The 21,118-nt window shown below is 46.1% G+C and overlaps 1 protein-coding gene across 2 annotated transcripts in view; it reads left to right on the top strand.

The window, feature by feature from the left end:
• The window catches only part of nipal2 (NIPA like domain containing 2), a 58,400-nt gene that overhangs the window by 15,587 nt on the left and 21,695 nt on the right, over nt 1-21,118 (top strand). For both annotated transcript variants that reach the window (XM_078398043.1, XM_078398042.1), the window contains exons 2-6: nt 8,501-8,569; nt 13,348-13,519; nt 18,319-18,378; nt 19,017-19,138; nt 20,479-20,575. In XM_078398043.1, coding sequence (XP_078254169.1) covers nt 8,501-8,569; nt 13,348-13,519; nt 18,319-18,378; nt 19,017-19,138; nt 20,479-20,575 — 520 coding nt within the window. The remainder of the gene's footprint in view (nt 1-8,500; nt 8,570-13,347; nt 13,520-18,318; nt 18,379-19,016; nt 19,139-20,478; nt 20,576-21,118) is intronic.

Below are 21,118 nucleotides of genomic sequence, written 5' to 3'. Positions count from 1 at the left end.
TACTGTGTGCAGTTTTGGTCTCCAAATTTGAGGAAGGATATTCTTGCTATTGAGGGCGTGCAGCGTAGGTTTACTAGGTTAATTCCCGGAATGGCGGGACTGTCCTATGTTGAAAGACTGGAGCGACTAGGTTTGTATACACTGGAGTTTAGAAGGATGAGAGGGGATCTTATCGAAACGTATAAGATTATTAAGTAGTTAGACATGTTAGAGGCAGGAAACATGTTCCCAATGTTGGGGGAGTCCAGAACCAGGGGCCACAGTTTAAGAATAAGGGGTAGGCCATTTAGAACAGAGATGAGGAAAAACTTTTTTAGTCAGGGAGTTGTGAATCTGTGGAATTCTCTGCCCCAGAGGGCAGTGGAGGCCAATTCTCTGAATACATTCAAGAGAGAGCTAGATAGAGCTCTTAAGGATAGCGGAGTCAGGGGGTATGGGGAGAAGGCAGGAACGGGGTACTGATTGAGAATGATCAGCCATGATCACATTGAATGGCGGTGCTGGCTCGAAGGGCCGAATGGCCTACTCCTGCACCTATTGTCTATTGTCTATAAGAACTCATCCTTCTCAACTCCAGCGAGTGGAGGCCCCAGCGCCACCAAAGGTTCGCCGTACGTTAACCCCACCATCCCTGGGATCATTCTCGTAAACCTAAAGTAAACCTCGAAAAGTCAGCACCGCTGATGTGGCTGAGCAGCAGCAGGTTAGCAAGGTGGTCCTGTCCTTCCAGCTCATGTTTCAGTATTGGGCTTTGCACAACCATGCAGCAGCGGCTCTGTGTATTCCGTCCCAGCTAAACCTGCTTCCACCCCACATGCAGAGCACATCTCAGCCTTGCAGACCACCACCGCACCCTTCCCAAAACCTCCCATGGGGGGGACTAGAATTGCACACAATATTCCAAATACTCCAAAAGACAACGAGTAGAGAGAGAGTGAGAGAGAGTGAGGGGGAGGGGGGGGGGGGGGAGAATAGAGAGGGTGAGGAGGGGGGATAGAGGAAAGAGAGTGGAGAGACTGAGGAGAGAGAGAGAAGGCAAGATAAGGAGAGAGAAGTGTAGGGAGAGGGAAAGAGAGGATATAGAGGTAGGAGGGAGGGAGGGAAAGCAGCGGAGAGAGTGGAAAGAGGAGAAATTGGAGGAGAGAAAGATGAGATGAGATGAGATGAGAGGGTGAGGATAGGGAGAGAGGGAGGGATAGAGAGACAGAGGGAGAAAAGGCCTTAACTTAACAGTGTAAGGTGGCACCATTGCCAGCGCTGGCTTCCCTCAGTACGACACTGACGTGCCATCCTAGGATTTTTTGTGTTCCTACATCCCTCCCCTCCCCACTCTCTCCCCCCTCCCCCAACTTAATCAACCTACCAGCTCCACTGTTAGCATCCTTGTATTCCTCTCGTTAGCACATCTTCCCCAGACAACATGAATGAATGAATGAATGAATGAATGAATGAATGAATGAATGAATGAATAAGTTTATTGGCCAAGTATGCATATACAAGGAATGTGCCTTGGTGCTCCGCTCACAAATGACAACACAAAACATACAGTTAATAATTAAGAATAAAGCAGAACCACATCAAAACAATAAGGATACACCATTACAGTCTAAACATGTGGGTGAAAATAAACCAGAGCAAAAAAGTGACTACAGACTTTGGTTATTGAGTAGAACTATCACTCGTGGAAAAAAGCTGTTTTTATGTCTGGCTGTGGCTGCTTTGACAGTCCAGAGTCCCCTTCCAGAAGGAAGTGCTTCGAAGAGTTAGTGGGCAGGGTGAGAGGGGTCAGAGATGATCTTGCCCGCTAGCTTCCTGGCCCTTGCAGTGTACAGTTCATCAATGGGGGGAAGGTTGCAGCCAACAACCTTCTCAGCTGTGCGAACGATCCGTTGCAGCCTCCGGATGTCGTGCTTGGTGGCTGAGCCAAACCAGACCATGATGGAGAAGGTGAGGACGGACTCAATGATGGCAGTATAGAATTGGTTCATCATTGCCTGTGGCAGATTGTGTTTCTTCAGTTGCCGCAGGAAGTACATCCTCTGTTGGGCCTTTTTGACTGTGGAGTCGATGGTGGCCTCCCATTTAAGGTCCCTGGAGATGATGGTTCCAAGGAACTTAAATGACTCCACAGATGTGACTATGGTGTTGTTGATGGTGAGTGGGGGGAGGGGAAGGGGATCCCTTCGAAAGTGTACAATTAGTTCCACTGCCTTGAGAGCATTGAGCTCCAGGTTGTTGCGATGGCACCAGGACGCCAGCTGTGTCACTTCCCTTCTGTAGACATTGCACTCTTCCCTTCCTGTGGTTATATTTTGCCGGCCCTGCTTTGTTCTGGCCTTTTCTTGTTTCCAGTCTCCCCACCCCCTATATCTTTCAGTTTGAAGAAGGTTTCCGACCCAAAACGTCACCTATTCCTTTTTTCCAGAGATGCTGCCTGGCCTGCAGTTACTGCAGCATTTTGTGTCTGTCTTGGGTTTTTCCCCTTTTAGTCTATTGTCAGGTTGCGTGTTATCCAGTCAGCGGAAAAACTATTTGTTCTGGCCTTTTCTTACCTCCAGTTCCCCCCCCCCCCCCCCCCCCCCCCTCCCTACTTTCAGTCTGAAGAAGGGTTCCAACTCGAAACATTACCCATCCTTTCTCTTCACAGATGCCACCTGACCCGCTGAGTTGATCCAGCACTTTGTGCCTATTAGCAGAAAGATTGTGCATGATTGCAATCGAGCCGCCCATTGTGTATAGATACAGGGTAAAGGGAATAATGATCAGTGCAAAATAAACTCCAGTAATGTCCGATTAAAGATAGTCTGAGGGTCTCCAATGAGGTAGATGGTAGACACAAAAAATTGGAGTAACTCAGTGGGTCAGGCAGTATCTCTGGAGAAAAGAAAAAGGCAACATTTCGGGTCGAGATCCTTCTGCAGACTGAGAGTCAGGAGCAAGGGAAATGAGAGATATAGACAGTGATGTGAAGGGATATAGAGCAAATGAATGAAAGATATGCAAAAAAAGTAACAATGATCAGGAGCGCTCACTAGTTGGTGAGGGCATAGTTGAACTAGGGGCAGCAGTCTGAGAAGCAAATGATGTAACTCTGCCTGAGATGATAGAATGATTGGAAGGACAGTGATGATGAGGAGTTTAGTGGGAGGGACTAGGGCCCGTGCCAGTTTGGGACAGCCAATCTTTCACTCCCCCCCCCCCCTCCCCCCAGCCTCCAGTGTGTTGTTAGAGCCTGTACAATGGACCTGTTGTGGTCTGATGAACAATGAGCATCAGTGCGGAGAGCAGTTCATTCCTTGTGTTACTGGCGTGGACCATCACCAGTTTGTGGACAGAGGCAGGTTCTGTGGGACCTCCAACGCATATCGGTATTAGTTTATTATTCTCACTTGTGCCGAGATACAGGGAAAAGCATTTGCTTGTGTGCTATCCAGTCAAATCATTCTATACATGAGCGCAATCAAACCGTACACAAGGGTAACAGGTGGTGCAAAACTCAAAATACCACTGCATTCAGCCATAGAGTCATACAGTGTGGAAACAGGCCCTTCGGCCCAACTTGCCCACACCGACCAACATGCCGCATCTACACTAGTCCCACTAATCTGCTTTTGGCACATATCCCTCTAAACCTGTCCTATCGATGTACCTGTTTCTTGTTTCTTAAATGTCGCGATAGTCCCTGCCTCAACTACCTCCTCCGGCAGCTCGTCCCATACACCCACTCCCCTTTGTGGAAAAAAGTTACCCCTCGGGTTCCTATTAAATCTTTCTCCCCTCATTTTAAACCTATGTCTCTTGTTCTCAATTCCCTACGCAAGACAAGAGACTGTGTGCTTTTACCCGATCACCCTATAAGATCACCTCTCATGCTCCTGCGCTCCAAGGAAGAGTCCTGGCCTGCTCAACCTCTCCCGATAGCTCGGAATCTCGAGTCCTGGCAACATCCTCGTAAATCTTCTCTGCACCCGTTACAACTTGACAACATCTTTACGGTAACGTGGTGCAGAGAAAGTTTGTGCTCAGAACTGATCACAATACTCTAAATGCATCACACATATGCCTTATATAACTGCAACATGACCTCCCAACTTCGATACTCAGTACTTTGATGAAGGCCAATGTGCCAAAAGCCTTATTGACCACCATATCTACCTGTGACGCCACTTTCAAGGAACTATGTACCTACACTCCTAGATCCTTCTGCTTTACAACACTCCACAGAGTTGTACCATTCACTATTTAGGTGCTGCCCATTTTTACTTCCCAAAATACAACATCGCACCTTAAACCTATGTCCTCTGGATATTGATTTCCCTGGGCAAGAGACTCTGTGCATCAACATGACCTATTCCTCTCATGATTTTATAGACAATAGACAATAGGTGCAGGAGTAGGATATTCGGCCCTTCGAACCAGCACTGCCATTCAATGTGATCATGGCTGATCATTCTCAATCAGTACCCCGTTCCTGCCTTCTCCCCATACCCCCTGACGCCGCTATCCTTAAGAGCTCTATCTAGCTCTCTCTTGAAAGCATCCTGAGAACTGGCCTCCACTGCCTTCTGAGGCAATGAATTCCACAGATTTACAACTCTCTGACTGAAAAAGTTTTTCCTCATCTCAGTTCTAAATGGCCTACCCCTTATTCTTAAACTGTGGCCCCTGGTTCTGGACTCCCCCAACATTGGTAACATGTTTCCTGCCTCTAACATGTCCAACCCTTAATAATCTTATATGTTTCGATAAGTACCCCTCTCATCCTTCTAAATTCCAGTGTATACAAGCCTAGCCACTCCAGTCTTTCAACATATGACAGTCCCGCCATTCCGGGAATTAACTTAGTAAACCTACGCTGCACGCCCTCAATAGCAAGAATATCTTTCCTCATATTTGGAGACCAAAACTGCACAGAGTACTCCAGGTGCGGTCTCACTAGGGCCCTATACAACTGTAGAAGGACCTATTTGCTCCAATACTCAACTCCTCTTGTTATGAAGGCCAACATTCCATTGGCTTTCTTCACTGCCTGCTGTACCTGCATGCTTTCTTTCAGTGACTGATGCACTAGGACACCCAGATCTCGTTGTATGTCCCATTTTCCTAACTTAACACCATTCAGATAATAATCTGCCTTCTTATTCTTACCACCAATGTGGATAACCTCACACTTATCCACATTAAACTGCATCTGCCATGCATCCGCCCTCTCACACAACCTGTCCAAGTCACCCAGCAACCTCATAGCATCTTCCTCAAAGTTCACACTATCACCCAGCTTTGTATCATCTGCAAATTTGCTAATGGTACTTTTAATCCCTTCATCCAAGTCATTAATGTATATTGTAAATAGCTGCGGTCCCAGCACCGAGCCTTGCGGTACCCCACTAGTCACTGCCTTCCATTCTGAAAGGGACCCATTTATCTTTGCTTTCTGTCTGTCAACCAATTTTTTATCCATGTCAGTACCCTACCCCCAATACCATGTGCTCTAATTTTGCCCACTAATCTCCTATGTGGGACCTTGTCGAAGGGTTTCTGAAAGTCGAGGTACACCACATCCACCAGCTCTCCGCTGTCAATTTTCCTAGTTACATCCTCAAAAAATTCCAGAAGATTAGTCAAGCATGATTTCCCCTTCGTAAATCCATGCTGACTCGGAACGATCCTGTTACTGCTATCCAAATGCTCCGCAATTTCGTCTTTTTTCATTGATTCCAGCATCTTCCCCACCACTGATGTCAGACTAACTGGTCTATAATTTCCCGTTTTCTCTCTCCCTCCTTTCTTAAAAAGTGGGACACCTCTATAAGCTCTTATGCAAATACTTCTGCATGGGTGGTGTAGGGAAAATAAATGTATGCCCTAAAGCATGGGATGGGTTGGAACTGGCTGCGAGTGGCTCTTCTACAAGTCATTTGTGCACCTGAATAGTGTTGTACTTTGCTGAGGCAAGGGTCCCTGCAGGCAGTGGAGACACAGTGGAGCTCGGGAGACCTAACACAACAGTGAGAAGCAACCCTCCTAAGTTCCTAAGGTGCTTCTATTGACTTCTCTAAATTCAAATGACCCTTGCTTTCCTTCTCTCTCCATCCCTCCCTTTCCTAGTCCTCCAACCAATCTGACTGTCCCCTGATTAAAATCTATCTCTGCTTGCTTCATTGTCACCTTCTACTAGCTAACGATGATCTATTCTACATTTTCCTTGAACTGCATCTTCTTTGATGTTTCGTTTTCACACCTTACCTTTCCTTATCTCTGTGTCTCCCTCTCCCCCTGACTCTCAATCTGAGGAAGAGTCTCAACCCAAACTCTCACCCATTCCTTCTATCCAGGGTTGCTGCCTGTCCCGCTGAGTTACTCCAGCATTTTGTGTCTATCCTGAGGTGTTTGGCTGAACACTTGCGCTCAGTCTGCCTTGGCCTACGCGATCTCCCGGTTGCCAAACACTTTAACTCCCATTCCCATTCTCATTCTCATTCTGACCTTTCTATCCTATGCCTAACTCCACTGTCAGAGTGAAGGAGCAACTCTAACGATGTGTCACTGTGCCGTTGATGTGAATGTAGGGAGAGAGTGGGATTAGTTTAAATGAGTTGGAGTGGACACGAGTTAGATCACGTCCATTGACATGTACACAAGTACGGTGAGGTGCAGATTGAATTGAATTAAATACTTTATTGTCACATGTGACAAGCCACAGTGAAATTCTTTGCTTGCATACTTTCCCATGGTATGCCAATGGTCGACCATAAAGGGCGCTTACAAAGTTACAAATTCCTCGTCCTCCTCCCGCGTCAGTTCCCCCTGTGTTCCCCCCCCCCCCCCACCTTCACGGCGGTCCTCCCACGCCGGGTCCTCCTTTGTTCCTTCCCTCTGCAATGAAAATCTTGCCTGCAGTAGCATCACAGGCAAATAAACTCAGACAACACACAGAAACACAAATTTTACCTAAATTTTACAGTGAAATGAAAAATGCCATGCAAAAATACAAGACGTTAGTGCAAAAACAAACAAGTAGAAAACCAGTCCATGGTTTAGTTTTAGTTTAGTTTAGCGCAGAAGCAGGCCCTTCGGCCCGTCCACGCCGACCATCGGTCACCCGTTCACACTAGTTCTATGTTATCCCACTTTCACATACGTATAACTTCCTACACACTAGGGGTAATTTTAGAGAGGGCCAATTAATCTACGAACCCGCCCATCTTTGGGATGTGGGAGGAAACCAAAGCACATGGCAGAAACCCACGAGGTCACAGGGAGAATGTGCAAACTCTACACAGGCAGAACCCAAGGTCAGGATCGAACCCTGGTCTCTGGCGGTCTATCAGCTGGGCCACTGTGCTGCCCATGGTAGTGCAAGAGGTGGGCCGAAGTGCCTGTTTCATCCTGGAATATCCCTCTAACATGCCCACAAACTCCTATGGAGAGTCATAGAGATTTTGGGTCCCTGGAGCTGTGAGGTGGCAGCACTAATGCTGTTCATGCAATTTAATGTTTATATAAGTACTTCCTCAATGAGAAAAGTGGCGCAGTGGTAGAGGTAGAGCTAGTGCCTGACAGCACCAGAGACCTGGGTTCGATCCTGACTATGGGTGCTGTCTGTACGGAGTTTGTACGTTCTCCCCGTGACCTGTGTTGGTTTTCTCCAGGTGCTCCGGTTTCCTCCCACATTCCGAAGACGTGCGGGTTTGTAGGTTAATTGGCTTCTGCAAATTGTAAATTGTCCCTCGTGTGTAGGATAGCGTTTGTGTACGGGGTGATTGCTGGATGGCACGGATACGGTGGGCCGCAACCTGTTTCCACGCTGTATGTCTAAAGTCTAAAGAACCAGATTGTCTGAGGTTGACACCTATCATACATTTAGTTTACAAAAGAACATAAAATGCAGGAGTAACTCAGCGGGTTAAGCTTTGAGGGAGAACATGCACAGGTGATGTTTCGGGTCGTGACCCTTCTACAGATATTCTTCTCCCGCTGTTGCAGGCCTCGATCGCCCAGACCTGCAAAGGACCTCAACATTACTTCATTGCCTGTTGGATCCATGCCTTCCTCCTCTCTGTGTTCTCCAGAGATGCTGCCTGACCCACTGAGTTACTCCAGCACTTTGCATTTATGTATTAACCAGCATCTACACTTCTCTGTTTCTACTGTTTGTAGAAGGGACATACCTTTAGAAAGGAAATGAGGAGGGATTTCTTTAGCCAGAGGGTGGTGAACATGTGGAAATCATTGTTGCAGATGGCTGTGGAGACCATCAATGGGTATTTTTAAAGCGGAGATTGACAGGTTTCTGACTAGGAAGGGCATCAAACGTTATGGGGAAAAAGGCAGGAGAATGGGTTTGAGAAGGAAAAGTGGATCAGCCATGATTGAATGGCAGAGTAGGCTCGATGGGCTGAATGGCCTAATTCTGTTCCTATAACATATGAACTAATGTAGGTTTGGTTTACGTGATTACCCACTTGTTCTTACCAATGTCTCGTTTTCTTTTCTCTAGACAAACCTCCTGGGAACAATCTTAGCGATAACTGGAAATATCCTTATCAGTATATCTCTAAATATTCAGGTATTGTAACATTCTGTATCTTGGAAGTGTTTTTGTTTTATTTATCTGAATTTTCTTCAGACTGGTCTCAATCTGAAACATCACCTATTCATGCTCTCCATAAGTGCTGACTGTCCTGCTGAGTTACTCCAGCATTTGGTGTCGTATAATGAAATTCTTGCCTGCTGTAGATTTACGGACCCAGTAACACAACAACACCACAAATAACTAGCAGGAGTAGCACAGTGGTGCAGCGGTATGGTTGCTGCTCTACAGTGCCAGTGAGCCGGGTGTGATCCTGACTACGGGTGCTGTCTGTACGGAGTTTGTACGTTCTCCCTGTGACCGTGTGTGTTTTCTCCGGGTGCTTCAGTTTCCTCTCACAAGATGTACAGGCTTGTAGGTTAATTGGCTTTGGTAAAAGGATTGTAAATTGTCCATTGTGTGTAAGAGAGTGCTAGTATATGGGGTGATCACTGGTCGACGCAGACTTGGCAGAATGAGGGACCAGTTTCCGCGCTATATCTCAAGTCTAAAACTCTAAAAAGTCTAAAGTCTAAACTGTACAATAATCAATAATAGGTGTAGATTCAGGTTTGTTAGAGTCATGTGTACTGAAATTAGGGCAGCACAGTAGCGTAGCTGGTAGATCTGCTGCCTCACAGCATCAGAGACCTGAGTTCGATCCTAACCTCGGGTGCTGTCTGTGTGGAGTTTGCACGTTCTCCGTACGATCTTATGCTCCTGTTTCCTCCCACATCCCAGAGATGTGCGGGTTTCTGTGTATGGAGTGGGAAAGTGGGATAATATAGAACTCGTGTGAACAGGGTGATCGATGGTCAATGTGGATTTGGTGGGTCGAAGGGCTGTTTCCCCATGCTCAATCAACTGAATGATTGAGTCCTGACTAACTAGTCCTTGACTTGGAGAGCAAATTGGATTGTAACCTTTGAAACATTCCCCATCCTACATAACCAGCCAAGCTCTGCATTCACACTGCCTTCTATTGATCGCCCACAGCAAGCTGACGCCCCCAGGGAACGGACTTTTAGAATTCTCAATCGCATTTACAAATCCTAATGTGCCCTCATCTGACACATGTCGCCCAAACTCTTTGAAAATGGCGCTATAGCATGACGACTGTGTATTTGTGGGTTGTGCAAAAGAATTTCACCGTGCTGTGCTTACGTGACAATAAAGAACCATTGAATCCCCTCCACCTCTTGTGTAGGGAGGACCTGCAGGTCCTGGTTTAAACCAAAGACAGATGCAAAAAGCTGGAAACCCTTCTAGTAACCCTTGCATTCTCTCTCTCTCTCTCTCTCTGTCCCTCCCCCACCCTAGTTGTCGTGCTAGTTTTACTGTCGTCCTGTTGAGTTCCACTGTCTTTATAACGTCTTATCACCTATCCCACAGCCAACAATGGACCATTGTGGGCTCCACATTTCCATGATTATCGTTGCTTTCTACACATCTTCCATTCATTTGTCTTAAATGCTGTCCATATCTCTCGTTCCCCTTTTCCCAGACTCAGTCTGAAGAAGGGCCTCGGCCCAAAATGTCACCTATTCCTTTTCTCCAGAGATGCTGCCTGACCTGCTGACTTACTCCAGCATCCCCTTCTTGTTCCAACCAGGCTTGCCATGAATGTTACTCTTGAGCAATAGCTTTATATGACATTGCAGGGCACTTTACGACTATTTAAGCCATTTGGCACAATTGTAATGTAGCAACCTCCCACAACAGGCCGCTTGTCATGTTCGTCTGACTGGTCAGACAAATCCCTAATTTTAACATCGCATTCAATGCCTGAATAAAATGGATGTGGAGAGGATGTTTCCACTAGTGGAATAGTCTTTGATGAGAGACCATAGCCTCAGAATAAAAGGACATATCTTTAGAAAGGAGATGAGGAGGAATTTCTTTAGTCAAAGGGAATACATTGACACAGACGGCTGTGGAGGCCAAGTCATTGGATATTTTTAAGATGGCGATTAACAGATTCTTGGTTAGTACGGGTGTCAGGGGTTATGGGGAGAAGGCAGGAGAATGGGGTTTAGAGGGGAAGATAGATCAGCCATGATTGAATGGCTGAGTAGACTTGATGAGCTGAATGGCCTCATTCTGCTCCTATAACTTATGAACCTGTGAACTTACGAACACCACACTCCTCCCTCGACTGCAGTGTGTTTGGGATTCATGGTCTGGGGTGTGATTTGGACTGTTAACTTACTGACTCGCAGATGAAGTGGAGACAAGGCTGTAAAATACTGGAACGTCCTTTCTTCTTTATTGTCCTAGCGGAGGCTTCACTTGCCACAACTCTGCACTGCCCAGTCCAACAGGTTTCAGGAATCAGGCATAGAGAATTAACAAGGCAAATACTTCCAAGCTGTTATGAGGCAACTGAACCATCCTATCAACAACTAGAGAGCAGTCCTGAGCTACTATCTACCTCATTGGAGACCCTCGGGCGATCTTTCATTGGACTTTGCTAGATTTTATCCTGCACTAAACAATATTAACTAAACGGTTCTAACGTCAGCAGTATTACACAAATCATGGGGGATGCAGAGAGGAATGTAGCATTCATGATTCGTTTTTTTGAACAATCTTTTTCTTTACGCAGTCTTGGATTGTTTATGTAGAAACAAGGAACTGCAAATGCTGGTTTACATAATAAGACTCAAATTGCTGGAGTAACTCAGCCGGCGCAGAGATGTTGCCTGACCCGCTGAATTACTCCAGCACTTTGTGCCTTGTTGAATAATTTATGCATAGTTTTAGTTTTAGAGGCACAGCATGGAAACAGGCCCTTCGGCCCACCGAGTCCATGTCATCTGCCGATCACTCGTTCACACTAAACGTTATTCCCTTTATCGTATATCTGTACACTGTCTACAATGAACCATTCTACATTTCCTTGATCATCGTCTGCTTTGATCTGTCGTTTTCACACCTTACATTCTCTTTGTCCCCTTCCATAGCTCCAGTCTCCCTTTCTCCTGACTCTCACTCTAAAGCAGGGTCTCGATCCAAATCGTCACCCATTCCTCCTCTCCAGAGACGCTGCCTGTCCCGCTGAGTTACTCCAGCATTTTATGTCTATCATCAAGACAAGAGATGTGCTTTGTTTCGTTTTTTATCAGGCGTACCGAGGTACAGTGAAAAGCTTTTTGTTGTATGCTATGCAGTCAGCGAGGACTATACACGATTATAATCGAGCTGTCCCCAGTGCACCCGTATCCAGACACAGGATAATGGGAATAATGCTTAGTGCAAGGTGATGTCCAGTTGCCTGATAAAGTCCGATTAAAGATAGTCCGAGGGTCTCCAATGAGGTAGATGGTAAATAATAGTGAAAATACTTGAACAAAAGACCACATAGTCTATGTCACCCACAGTGATCGACAGAGGGATCAGTAGGCACCGTGACCTATGGGTCTTTGTTCTCCTGTATAGGTGTGGCCACCATTCCCTTTGTTGATGTGAGTAAACAGGGCAGAATAATATTCCTCTGTCTCCACCTGTTTACCTGTACTCTCCTAACATTACCAAATCCCTTCTCTCCAGCATGAGCTAATCAGAGATTCACCTCCCTTGATCACATATTTAAATGTGCACCCAGCAGGCTTGATGGTGCCTATGAATCATGAGTGCGTTGCTATGGGATACCTCCTCCTTGCGGGCAGGTTCAACAAGCAGGTCTTTATTGCGAGAGGGTTGAATATGTGGCGCTATGCCTGGCTCCAATTACATAGAACCCTGTCACGAGTGTTTTATTGTCATATGTCCTAAACAGAACCATGAAATACTTACTTGAGGCAGCACAACAGAATATGTAAGCATTGTACTCTGTAAACAATATAATAAACGATAATTTAAAAAAATATATATATATATACACACATACATACACACACACACACACACACACACACCGATATATACATATTTATGCAAATACATACCTACACAAGCACGTGGACATGCACACAGGCACACGCATGCACACACACAGACACACAAAGATATATTTATATAGTTTGGAAATACGACATGGAAACAGCCCACCAAGTTCATGTCGACTCAAACACTAGCACTATTCCACACACCAGGGACAATTTACAGAGACCAATTAACCTACAAACCTGCACGTCTTTGGAATGTGGGAGGAAGCCGGAGCACCCGGAGAAAACCCACGCTGTCACAGAGAGAGCAACACGGGTCCCTGGCGCTGTGAAGTATAAATTTTACCGCTGCGCCATCGTGCTTGGTGGGTGAATAGATTGGTTGATTTATTGTTTTGATTTATTGTTTACCAAGATACAGTGAAGATCTTTGTTTGTGTGCTGCCCAGGCAAAACATACCATGCATGAGTACAACAGGTAGTGCTAAAAAGAAAGTCATGAGAGTACAGAATATAGTTATACAGTTACCAGAGATAGTGCAGATAAAAAAGTGCGAGGGCCACTGTAAGGTTGATTGGAAGAGTGGGAAGTTCATTCTTAGCATATGAGTCAAAAGTCTGGTAACTGTGGGGAAGAAACTGTTCCTGAATCTAGTGCCAGTTTTTGTAACCTCTGCCCAATGGGAAATAGGAGAAGAGGCAATGAGGGTGTGAGTAGTCCTTGATTATGTTGGCTGCTTTCCCGAGGCAGTGTGAAGAGTAGATGGACTAGATGGTGGGAAGTCGAAACTAAACTAAAGAAGAAAAAAATTGCCGACAGTCTTGTTTGTAGTGGGTGTCGATATGTTTTCTTGCTAGTAATCCCACGTTTTGTTTCCTCTGTTGCAGAAATACACACACGTCCGGTTATTATGTCAAAAGAGCCTAAAGCCTTACTACAAGAGCAAGCTGTGGTGGTGTGGAATATTTTTGATGGGATTGGGTGAGCTGGGGAACTTTGCTGCTTACGGCTTTGCCCCAGCGACGTTGGTGGCCCCATTGGGATGTGTATCTGTTATTGGTAAGGATGACATTTACTAAGGATTACTACAAAGCTACTAAGGATTAGCAACCACCACCACCATTGCACTCCTTTGAGGAATTTAGACTGTTGTGTTCAGTTTTGGGCACCATAGAATCATAGAGAGTTATAGACAATAGGTGCAGGAGTAGGCCATTCGGCCCGTCGAGCCAGCACCACCATTCAATGTGATCATGGCTGATCATTCTCAATCAGTACCCTGTTCCTGCCTTCTCCCCATACCCCCCGACTCTAGAGTTTTACAGCATGGAATCAGTCCCTTCGGCCCATCTTGTCCACACTGGCCAGAGTGGCATTTAAGGGACTTAAATAGACATATGGGCCTGCAGAGAAAGGAGGGATTGGATCACATGCAGACAGATGCGATTAGTTAATCTCAGCATCACGTTTGACACAGATATTGTGGGTCAAAGTGTTTGTTCCTGTGCTGTACTGTTCTAGGTAAATTGATTTGGAGCAATGTAGTGTAGCTCTTTATTGTTGATGCAGGAAAATCAAAATCCAAATTGCACACAGGAAGCTTTGCAAAACAACATAACCTGTGGACTGAGAGATAAATATCAGCCAGACCCGTCTTTTAAACATGTCAGAAACGTGCAATGTGGCCGAACTACCCGAGATATCAGAAAGGACCTTTGATTTAGTTTAGTTTAGTTTATTGTCACGTGCACTAGAGTACAGAGCGAAAAGCTTTTGTTGCGTGCTATCCAGTCAGTGGTGAGACTATAGATGATTACAATCGAGATGTCCATAGTGTACAGATACATGATACATGATAAAGGGAATAACGTTTAGTGCAAGATAAAGTCCAGGAAAACCCGATTTAAAAATAGTCTGAGGGTCTCCAAAGAGGTAGATAGTAGCTCAGGACCGCTCTCTAGTTGATAGATTGGTTTGGTTTGATGATGATAGCTGGGAAGAAACTGTCCCTGAATCTGGAGGTGTGCGTTTTTACACTTCTGTACCTCCTGCCTGATGGGAGAGAAGAGGGAGTGTCTGGGGTGAGACACGTCCTTGATTATACTGGTAGGCTTGCTGAGGTAGCGTGAAATGTAAATGGAGTCAATGGTAGGGGGGTAATCTGATAAAGCAGTACCCAGGTTTAGTTTTAGGATTATTATTGTTATGGGTACTGAGGTACAGTGCACAGCTTTGTTTTACATGCTATTCAAAAGTGAAAGACTATATATAACAGGTATATAACAGGTATAACAGAGCTTTATTTGTCGTTCGGCACCGAAGTACCGAACGAAACTACATAGCAGTCATAGAAAAAAAGAACACAAGACACATAACCCCAACACAAACGTCCATCACAGTGACTCCAAACACCCCCTCACTGTGATGGAGGCAACAAAACTTCCACTCTCTTCCCCACGCCCACGGACAGACAGCTTGTCCCCGACCGACCCGCACAGTCCCCGCACCGGGCGCTGAAACGTCCCGCGGCCGAACCGGGCGATGAAAGGCCCGCGACCAAGCCTTGCGCAGCTAAGTCCAGTGGCCGAGCCGCACCGGGCGATGTAAAGTCCCGTGGTCGAGCCGCACCAGCGATGTTAAGTCCCGTGGCCGAGCCGCACCGGGCGATGTTAAGTCCCGCAGCCGAGCCGCACCGGGCGATGTTAAGTCCCGCGGCCGAGCCGCACCGGGCGATGTTAAGTCCCGCGGCCGAGCTGCACCGGGCACTGTTAAGTCCAGCGGCCAAGCCGCACCGGGCGATGTAAAGTCCAGCGGCCAAGCCGCACCGGGCGATGTTAGGCCCCGCAGCCGAGCCGCACCCCGCGCCGTGAGGAAGAGAAAAGTTTCCCCCCCCCCCCCACACCACCACCCCGTCCCACACATACACAACCAAAAAAATATATAAAAACCATCCCAACACTGACACACAACAAAAAAAAAAAGGAAAAAAGACGAACAGACTGCTAGTGAGCCGCTGCCGTTAGTTCAAACTCAATCACAAAAGGTAGAGCAAAGGGAAAGATAGCGAGTGCAGGATAGATACAGTTCTCAGCATTGTAGTGCATCAGTTCCATAGACAAGGTCTAATGTCCACAATGGGGTAGGGGTGAATCGGACAGTACCCTTACTAATTGAAGGATCATTCTGAAGCCTGATAACCGAGGGGAAGAAGCTGTTCCTGAGTCTGGTGGTGCGCGCTTTCAAGCTTCTGCCAGATGGGAGCAGAGAGAAGGAGGAATGACCGGGATGGGTCAAGTTTCTGCTTTTCCGAAGCAACGTGAGGTGTAGATGGAGTCAATGGTGGGTCTGTGTGATGGACTGGGCTACATCTACAACTCTGCAATTTCTTGCGGTCTTGGGCAGAGCTGTTCCCAAACCAAGCTGTGATGCAACCCAACAGTATGCTTTCTGCTTGATGAACATTTGACGGCTCTGGGCCTCTACTTGCCGAAGTCTAGAAGGATGAGGGTAGACCTCATTGAAACTTACTGAATAGGCAAAGTAGTAACCAAACTGACCCAACACGATCACAGTGCGAAACTTCAAATACCTCCCTTGTTGCTATGGTTACCTGCGATAAAGATCATGACTCCTGTGCTGGATTGCTCATTAGATTTACTCATCTGTGCGGCCGGCTCCTGAATAGATATTAATGTTCTCATTAGCAAGAAGGCACAAACGCAGTCAGAAATCTGTCCTATCCATGTATAATGTCTCTTAAATGTTGCGATAGTACCTGCCTCAACTATCTCCACTGGCGGCTCGTTCCATACACCCGCCCTCATTTGTGTAAAAAAAACAGTTACCCCTCAACTTCCTATTAAATATTTCCACTTCACCTTAAACCTATGTCCTTTGGTTCTCGATTCCCCTACTCTGGTCAAAAGACTCAGTGCTTTTACCCGATCTATTCTTCTCATGATGTTGTACATAAATGTGGCCCATACTTTCAGGGGAGTCCATGAGACCTTCATTGAATCTGGTGAGTTTAGTTTACATAGAAACATAGAAAATAGGTGCAGGAGTAGGCCATTCAGCCCTTCGAGCCAGCACCGCCATTCAATATGATCATGGCTGATTATCCAAAATCAGTACCCCGTTCCTGCTTTTTCCCCATATGCTTTGATTCTGTTAGCCCTAAGAGCTAAATCTAACTCACTCTTGAAAACATCCAGTGAATTGCCTTCACTGCCTTCTGTGGCAGAGAATTCCACAGATTCACAACTCTCTGGGTAAAAACGTTTTTCCTCGTCTCAGTCCTAAATGGTCTACCCCTTATTCTCTGTGACCCCTGGTTCTGGGCTCTCCCAACACCGGGAATATTGTTCCTGCATCTAGCCTGTCCAATCCCTTAAAATTTTAATATGTTTCCATAAGATCCCCTCTCATCCTTCGAAATTCCAGTGAGTACAAGCCCAGTTGACCCATTCTTTCATCATATGTCAGTCCCGCCATCCTGGGAATTAACCTGGTAAACCTAAGCTGCACTCCCTCAATGGAAAGAATGTCCTTCCTCAAATTAGGAGACCAAAACTGCACACAATACTCCAGGTGTGGTCTCATCAGGGCCCTGTACAACTGCAGAAGGACCTCCTTGCTCCTAAACTCAAATCCTCTCGCAATGAAGGCCAACATGCCATTAGTTTCCTTCACTGCCTGTTGTACCTGCATGTTTACTTTCAGTGACTGATGTACAAGGACACCCAGGTCACGTTGCACCTTCCCCTTTCCAAATCTGACACCATTCAGTTGATAATCTGCTTTCCTGTTCTTGCCACCAAAGTGGATAACTTCACATTTATCCACATTATACTGCATCTGCTCACTCACCTAACCTATCCAAGTCACCCTGCAGCCTCATAGCATCCTCCTCGCAGCTCACACTGCCACCCAGCTTTGTGTCAGCCGCAAACTTGGAGATGTCACATTTAGTTCCCTCCTCTAAATCGTTAATATATATTGTAAATAACTGGTACCCGCACTGAGCATTGCGGCACCCCACTAGTCACTGCCTGCCATTCTGAAAAGGACCCGTTAATTCCTACTCTTTACTTTCTGTCTACCAAGCAGTTCTCTATCCATGTCAATACCTTACCCCCAATACCATGTGCTCTAATTTTGCACACTAATCTCTTGTGTGGGACCTTGTCAAAGGCTTTTTGAAAGTCCAGATACACCACATCCACTGGCTCTCCCTTATCCATTCTACTTGTTACATTGTCAAAAAATTCCAGAAGATTAGTCAAGCATGATTTCCCCTTCATAAATCCATGCTGACTTTGACCGATCCTGCCATTGGTTTCCAAATGCACTGCAATTACATCTTTAATAAACGACTCCAACATCTTCGCCCACTACCGAAGTAAGGCTAACTGCTCTAATTCCTTGTTTTCTCTCTCCCTCCTTTCTTAAAAAGTGGGGTTACATTAGCTACCTAATTTAAATTACATTGTTTATATTAGATAATTTAAAGATACAGAGTGGAAACAGGCCCTTCAGCCCACCAAGTCCATGCCGACCAGCGCACTAGTACTGTTTTACACACTAGGGACAATTTACAATTTACAATTTTTTAAATAGAAGTCAATTAACCTACAAACCTGGACGCCTTTTAAGTATGGGAGAAAACCGGAGCACCCGGAGAAAACCCACACGGTCACAGGGAGAATATACAAAGTCCGTGCAGACAGCACCCGTAATTAGGATCGAACCCAGGTCTCTCGCACTCTAAAGCAGCAATGAATTGCTGTTCTTTTTGCTTACTGATGTAACAAGTGTGAATACCCTGTACTAATAACGAAAATATTCCTTCTGCTTAGCGAGTGCAGCAATCTCGGTGGTGTTCCTGAAGGAGAGATTGCGCTCTTCAGATATCTTGGGTAAGTAAATAATTCTGTTATTTATATACTGCAGAAGTACTTCTCATAATTTCGTGTGACATTGGAGGCCATTTGGCCCATCAATTCCATGCCCAATCTCGGAGCAATTCCGTCAATAGACAATAGGTGCAGGAGTAGGCCATTCGGCCCTTCGAGCCAGCACCGCCATTCAATGTGATCATGGCTGATCATTCTCAATCAGTCTCGTTCCCCCATTTATTTCCCTGCAAACCACATGCCCACCATCCCCAACCCTCGCCCTTCAACCATCCCACCTCCCTGCCGGGACTGGTCGCACTCAAACTCTGTACATTGCACAGCACCCATTGTCAGGATCCAACCCGGGTCTCTGACACTGTAAGGCAGCAACTCTACCGCTGCGCCACCGTGCCTCCCTCCTATTCTCTCGGTGTCCCCTCATTCGTGACCCCAGAGGCGTCCACTCCAGAGATGCTTTGTTGGAATACATGTTAAATAATCACCTGTCAAAGCAGATAAAGCAATTGTCCCCATTAAGGTATCTGTCCAGTTTTTGCAGAGTATAACTTGAGATAAAGTAAGCACGTGACATGCAACTGATCGACATTGGCACATTAAACATGGTAAATGTTTGCTTGTTGTGTTTGCTTCCTCTACAGGGGGATCTCTGACTGTTCTGGGAACCTATCTTCTGGTGACCTTTGCCATTAATGGCCAACAAGAAATCACCGCCATTAAAATCAGGAACTACATCGTCAGTTGGCAGTTCTTGGTTTACCTTGTAAGAGACGGCGTCAAATAAAGTGTATTGTAATCGGGGGACAGACTTTTTATAACAGTCATAGAAATGTAGAATATAGAACTTCCTGTCTCCTACTACATCCTATCTTTGTCCCGCCCCCTCCCCTGACATCGGTCTGAAGAAGGGTCTCGACCCGAAACGTCACCCGTTCCTTCTCTCCCGAGATGCTGCCTGACTCGCTGAGTTACTCCAGCATTTTGTATCTACCTTCGATTTAAACCAGCTTCTGCAGTTTTTTTTCCTAAGCACCCGTGGTCAGGATTGATCCCAGATGTCTGGCGCTGTAAGGCAGCAACTCTACCACTGCACCACCATGCCACCCCATTTCTCTGGGTGCTCCAATTTCCTCCCACATTCCAAAGAAGTGCAGGTTTGGAGGTTAATTGTCTTCTGCAAATTGCCCCTAGTGTGTAGGATAGAGCTAGTACCCAGGTGATCGTTGATAGGTATGGACGGTGGATTGAAGGGGCTGTTTCCACACTGTATTTCAAAACTAAACTAAACATAGAACATAGAACAAAGCACAGTGTAGCACAAGAACAATTATATTTCTGGATAATATACTCTTTGATCAACAGATTCTTGAAATTCAATCAATGACTTGTCCCCCCCCTAGTCATTCCTTCTCCCCGCTCCCGACGGCAGAAGGTACAGAAGCTTGAAAGTGTGCACCATCAGACTCAGGAACAGTTTCTTCCTCCCTGTTATCAGGCTTCCGTAAGCTAGGATACTGTCTGATTCACCTCTACCCTATTGTGGCCATTGGACATTGTCTCTGGTTTTGATGCGCTACAATGCTGAGAACTATATTTTGCAGTCTGTATCTCCCTCTGTATCTATTGTACTTGGGTTTGAACTGATGTATCTATATACGGATCGTCAGATCTGTTTGGATAGCATGCAAAACAAAGCTTTTCACTGCACAGTACACTTTAGAGAAGTCAGCACTGAAACAGGCCCTTCGGCTGACCGAGACCACACAGTACACCAGCACTATCCTACACACTAGGGTCAATTTACAATTTTACTGAAGCCAAATAACTTACAAACCTGTATGTCTTTGGAGTGTGGGAGGAAACCGGAGCACCCGGAGAAAACCCACAGGGAGAATGTACAAATTCCGTAAAGACAGCATCCGAGGTCAGGATCGAACCGGGTTCTCTGGCGTTGTGGCTGCAACTCTACTGCTGCACCCACTGTGCCGTCCCTGACACGTGACAACAAATAAACCTAAACCTAAACCTAAATTCTCCGTCCTGCAACAGAGCTGTACCTGCACTTCACCATAACCACGCCATCTTTGTTATGTCTTCTTGCAGACACTGGAGTTCCTGCTGTTCTGTGGTTTGCTGTATCTCAATAAGAGAAAAGGACTGAACCACATTATAATCTTGCTGCTGATGTCCTCCTTACTGGGTAAGAATTAATTACGAGATCCTCAAATCCCATTTACTAACCCCTCTGTGCATTTCTGTGAAGGAGGGACAGAGGGTAGGCACTCCACATCGACAGCACCGGAGATCAGGATCGAACCCTGGGCTCCTGGAGCCATGAGGCAGTAACATCTCCTACTGCACACTGGTCTAGCCCAGGAAGTCAAACCAGGGCAGGACTTTCATGGTGAATGGTGCCTTAGGGAGTGTTGTAGAGTACAGGTATCAAGGAGCACAGGTGCGTATTTTCCTGACAGTGGCGTCACAGATAGATAAGGTGGTCAAGAAAGCTTCAGATACCTGGGCTTTTTCAGTCAGGATATTGAGTATAGAAGGGAGACACAAAGTGCTGGAGTAATTCAGCTGGTCAGGCAGCAACTCTGGAGGATTAAGGGTCAGGATCCTTCAAACTCAGACTTCAGGTTTGAAGAAGGGTCTTGACTCGAAACGTCACCCATTAATTATTTTTGAGAGAGATGCTGCCTGACCCGCTGGGTTACACCAGAACTTTGTGTCTATCTTTAGT

Source organism: Rhinoraja longicauda, chromosome 4 (genome assembly GCF_053455715.1).
Source record: "Rhinoraja longicauda isolate Sanriku21f chromosome 4, sRhiLon1.1, whole genome shotgun sequence".
Lineage (NCBI taxonomy): Eukaryota > Metazoa > Chordata > Chondrichthyes > Rajiformes > Arhynchobatidae > Rhinoraja > Rhinoraja longicauda.
The sequence above is the reverse complement of the archived record's forward strand: the minus strand, read 5'-3'. Positions and strand labels throughout refer to the sequence as shown.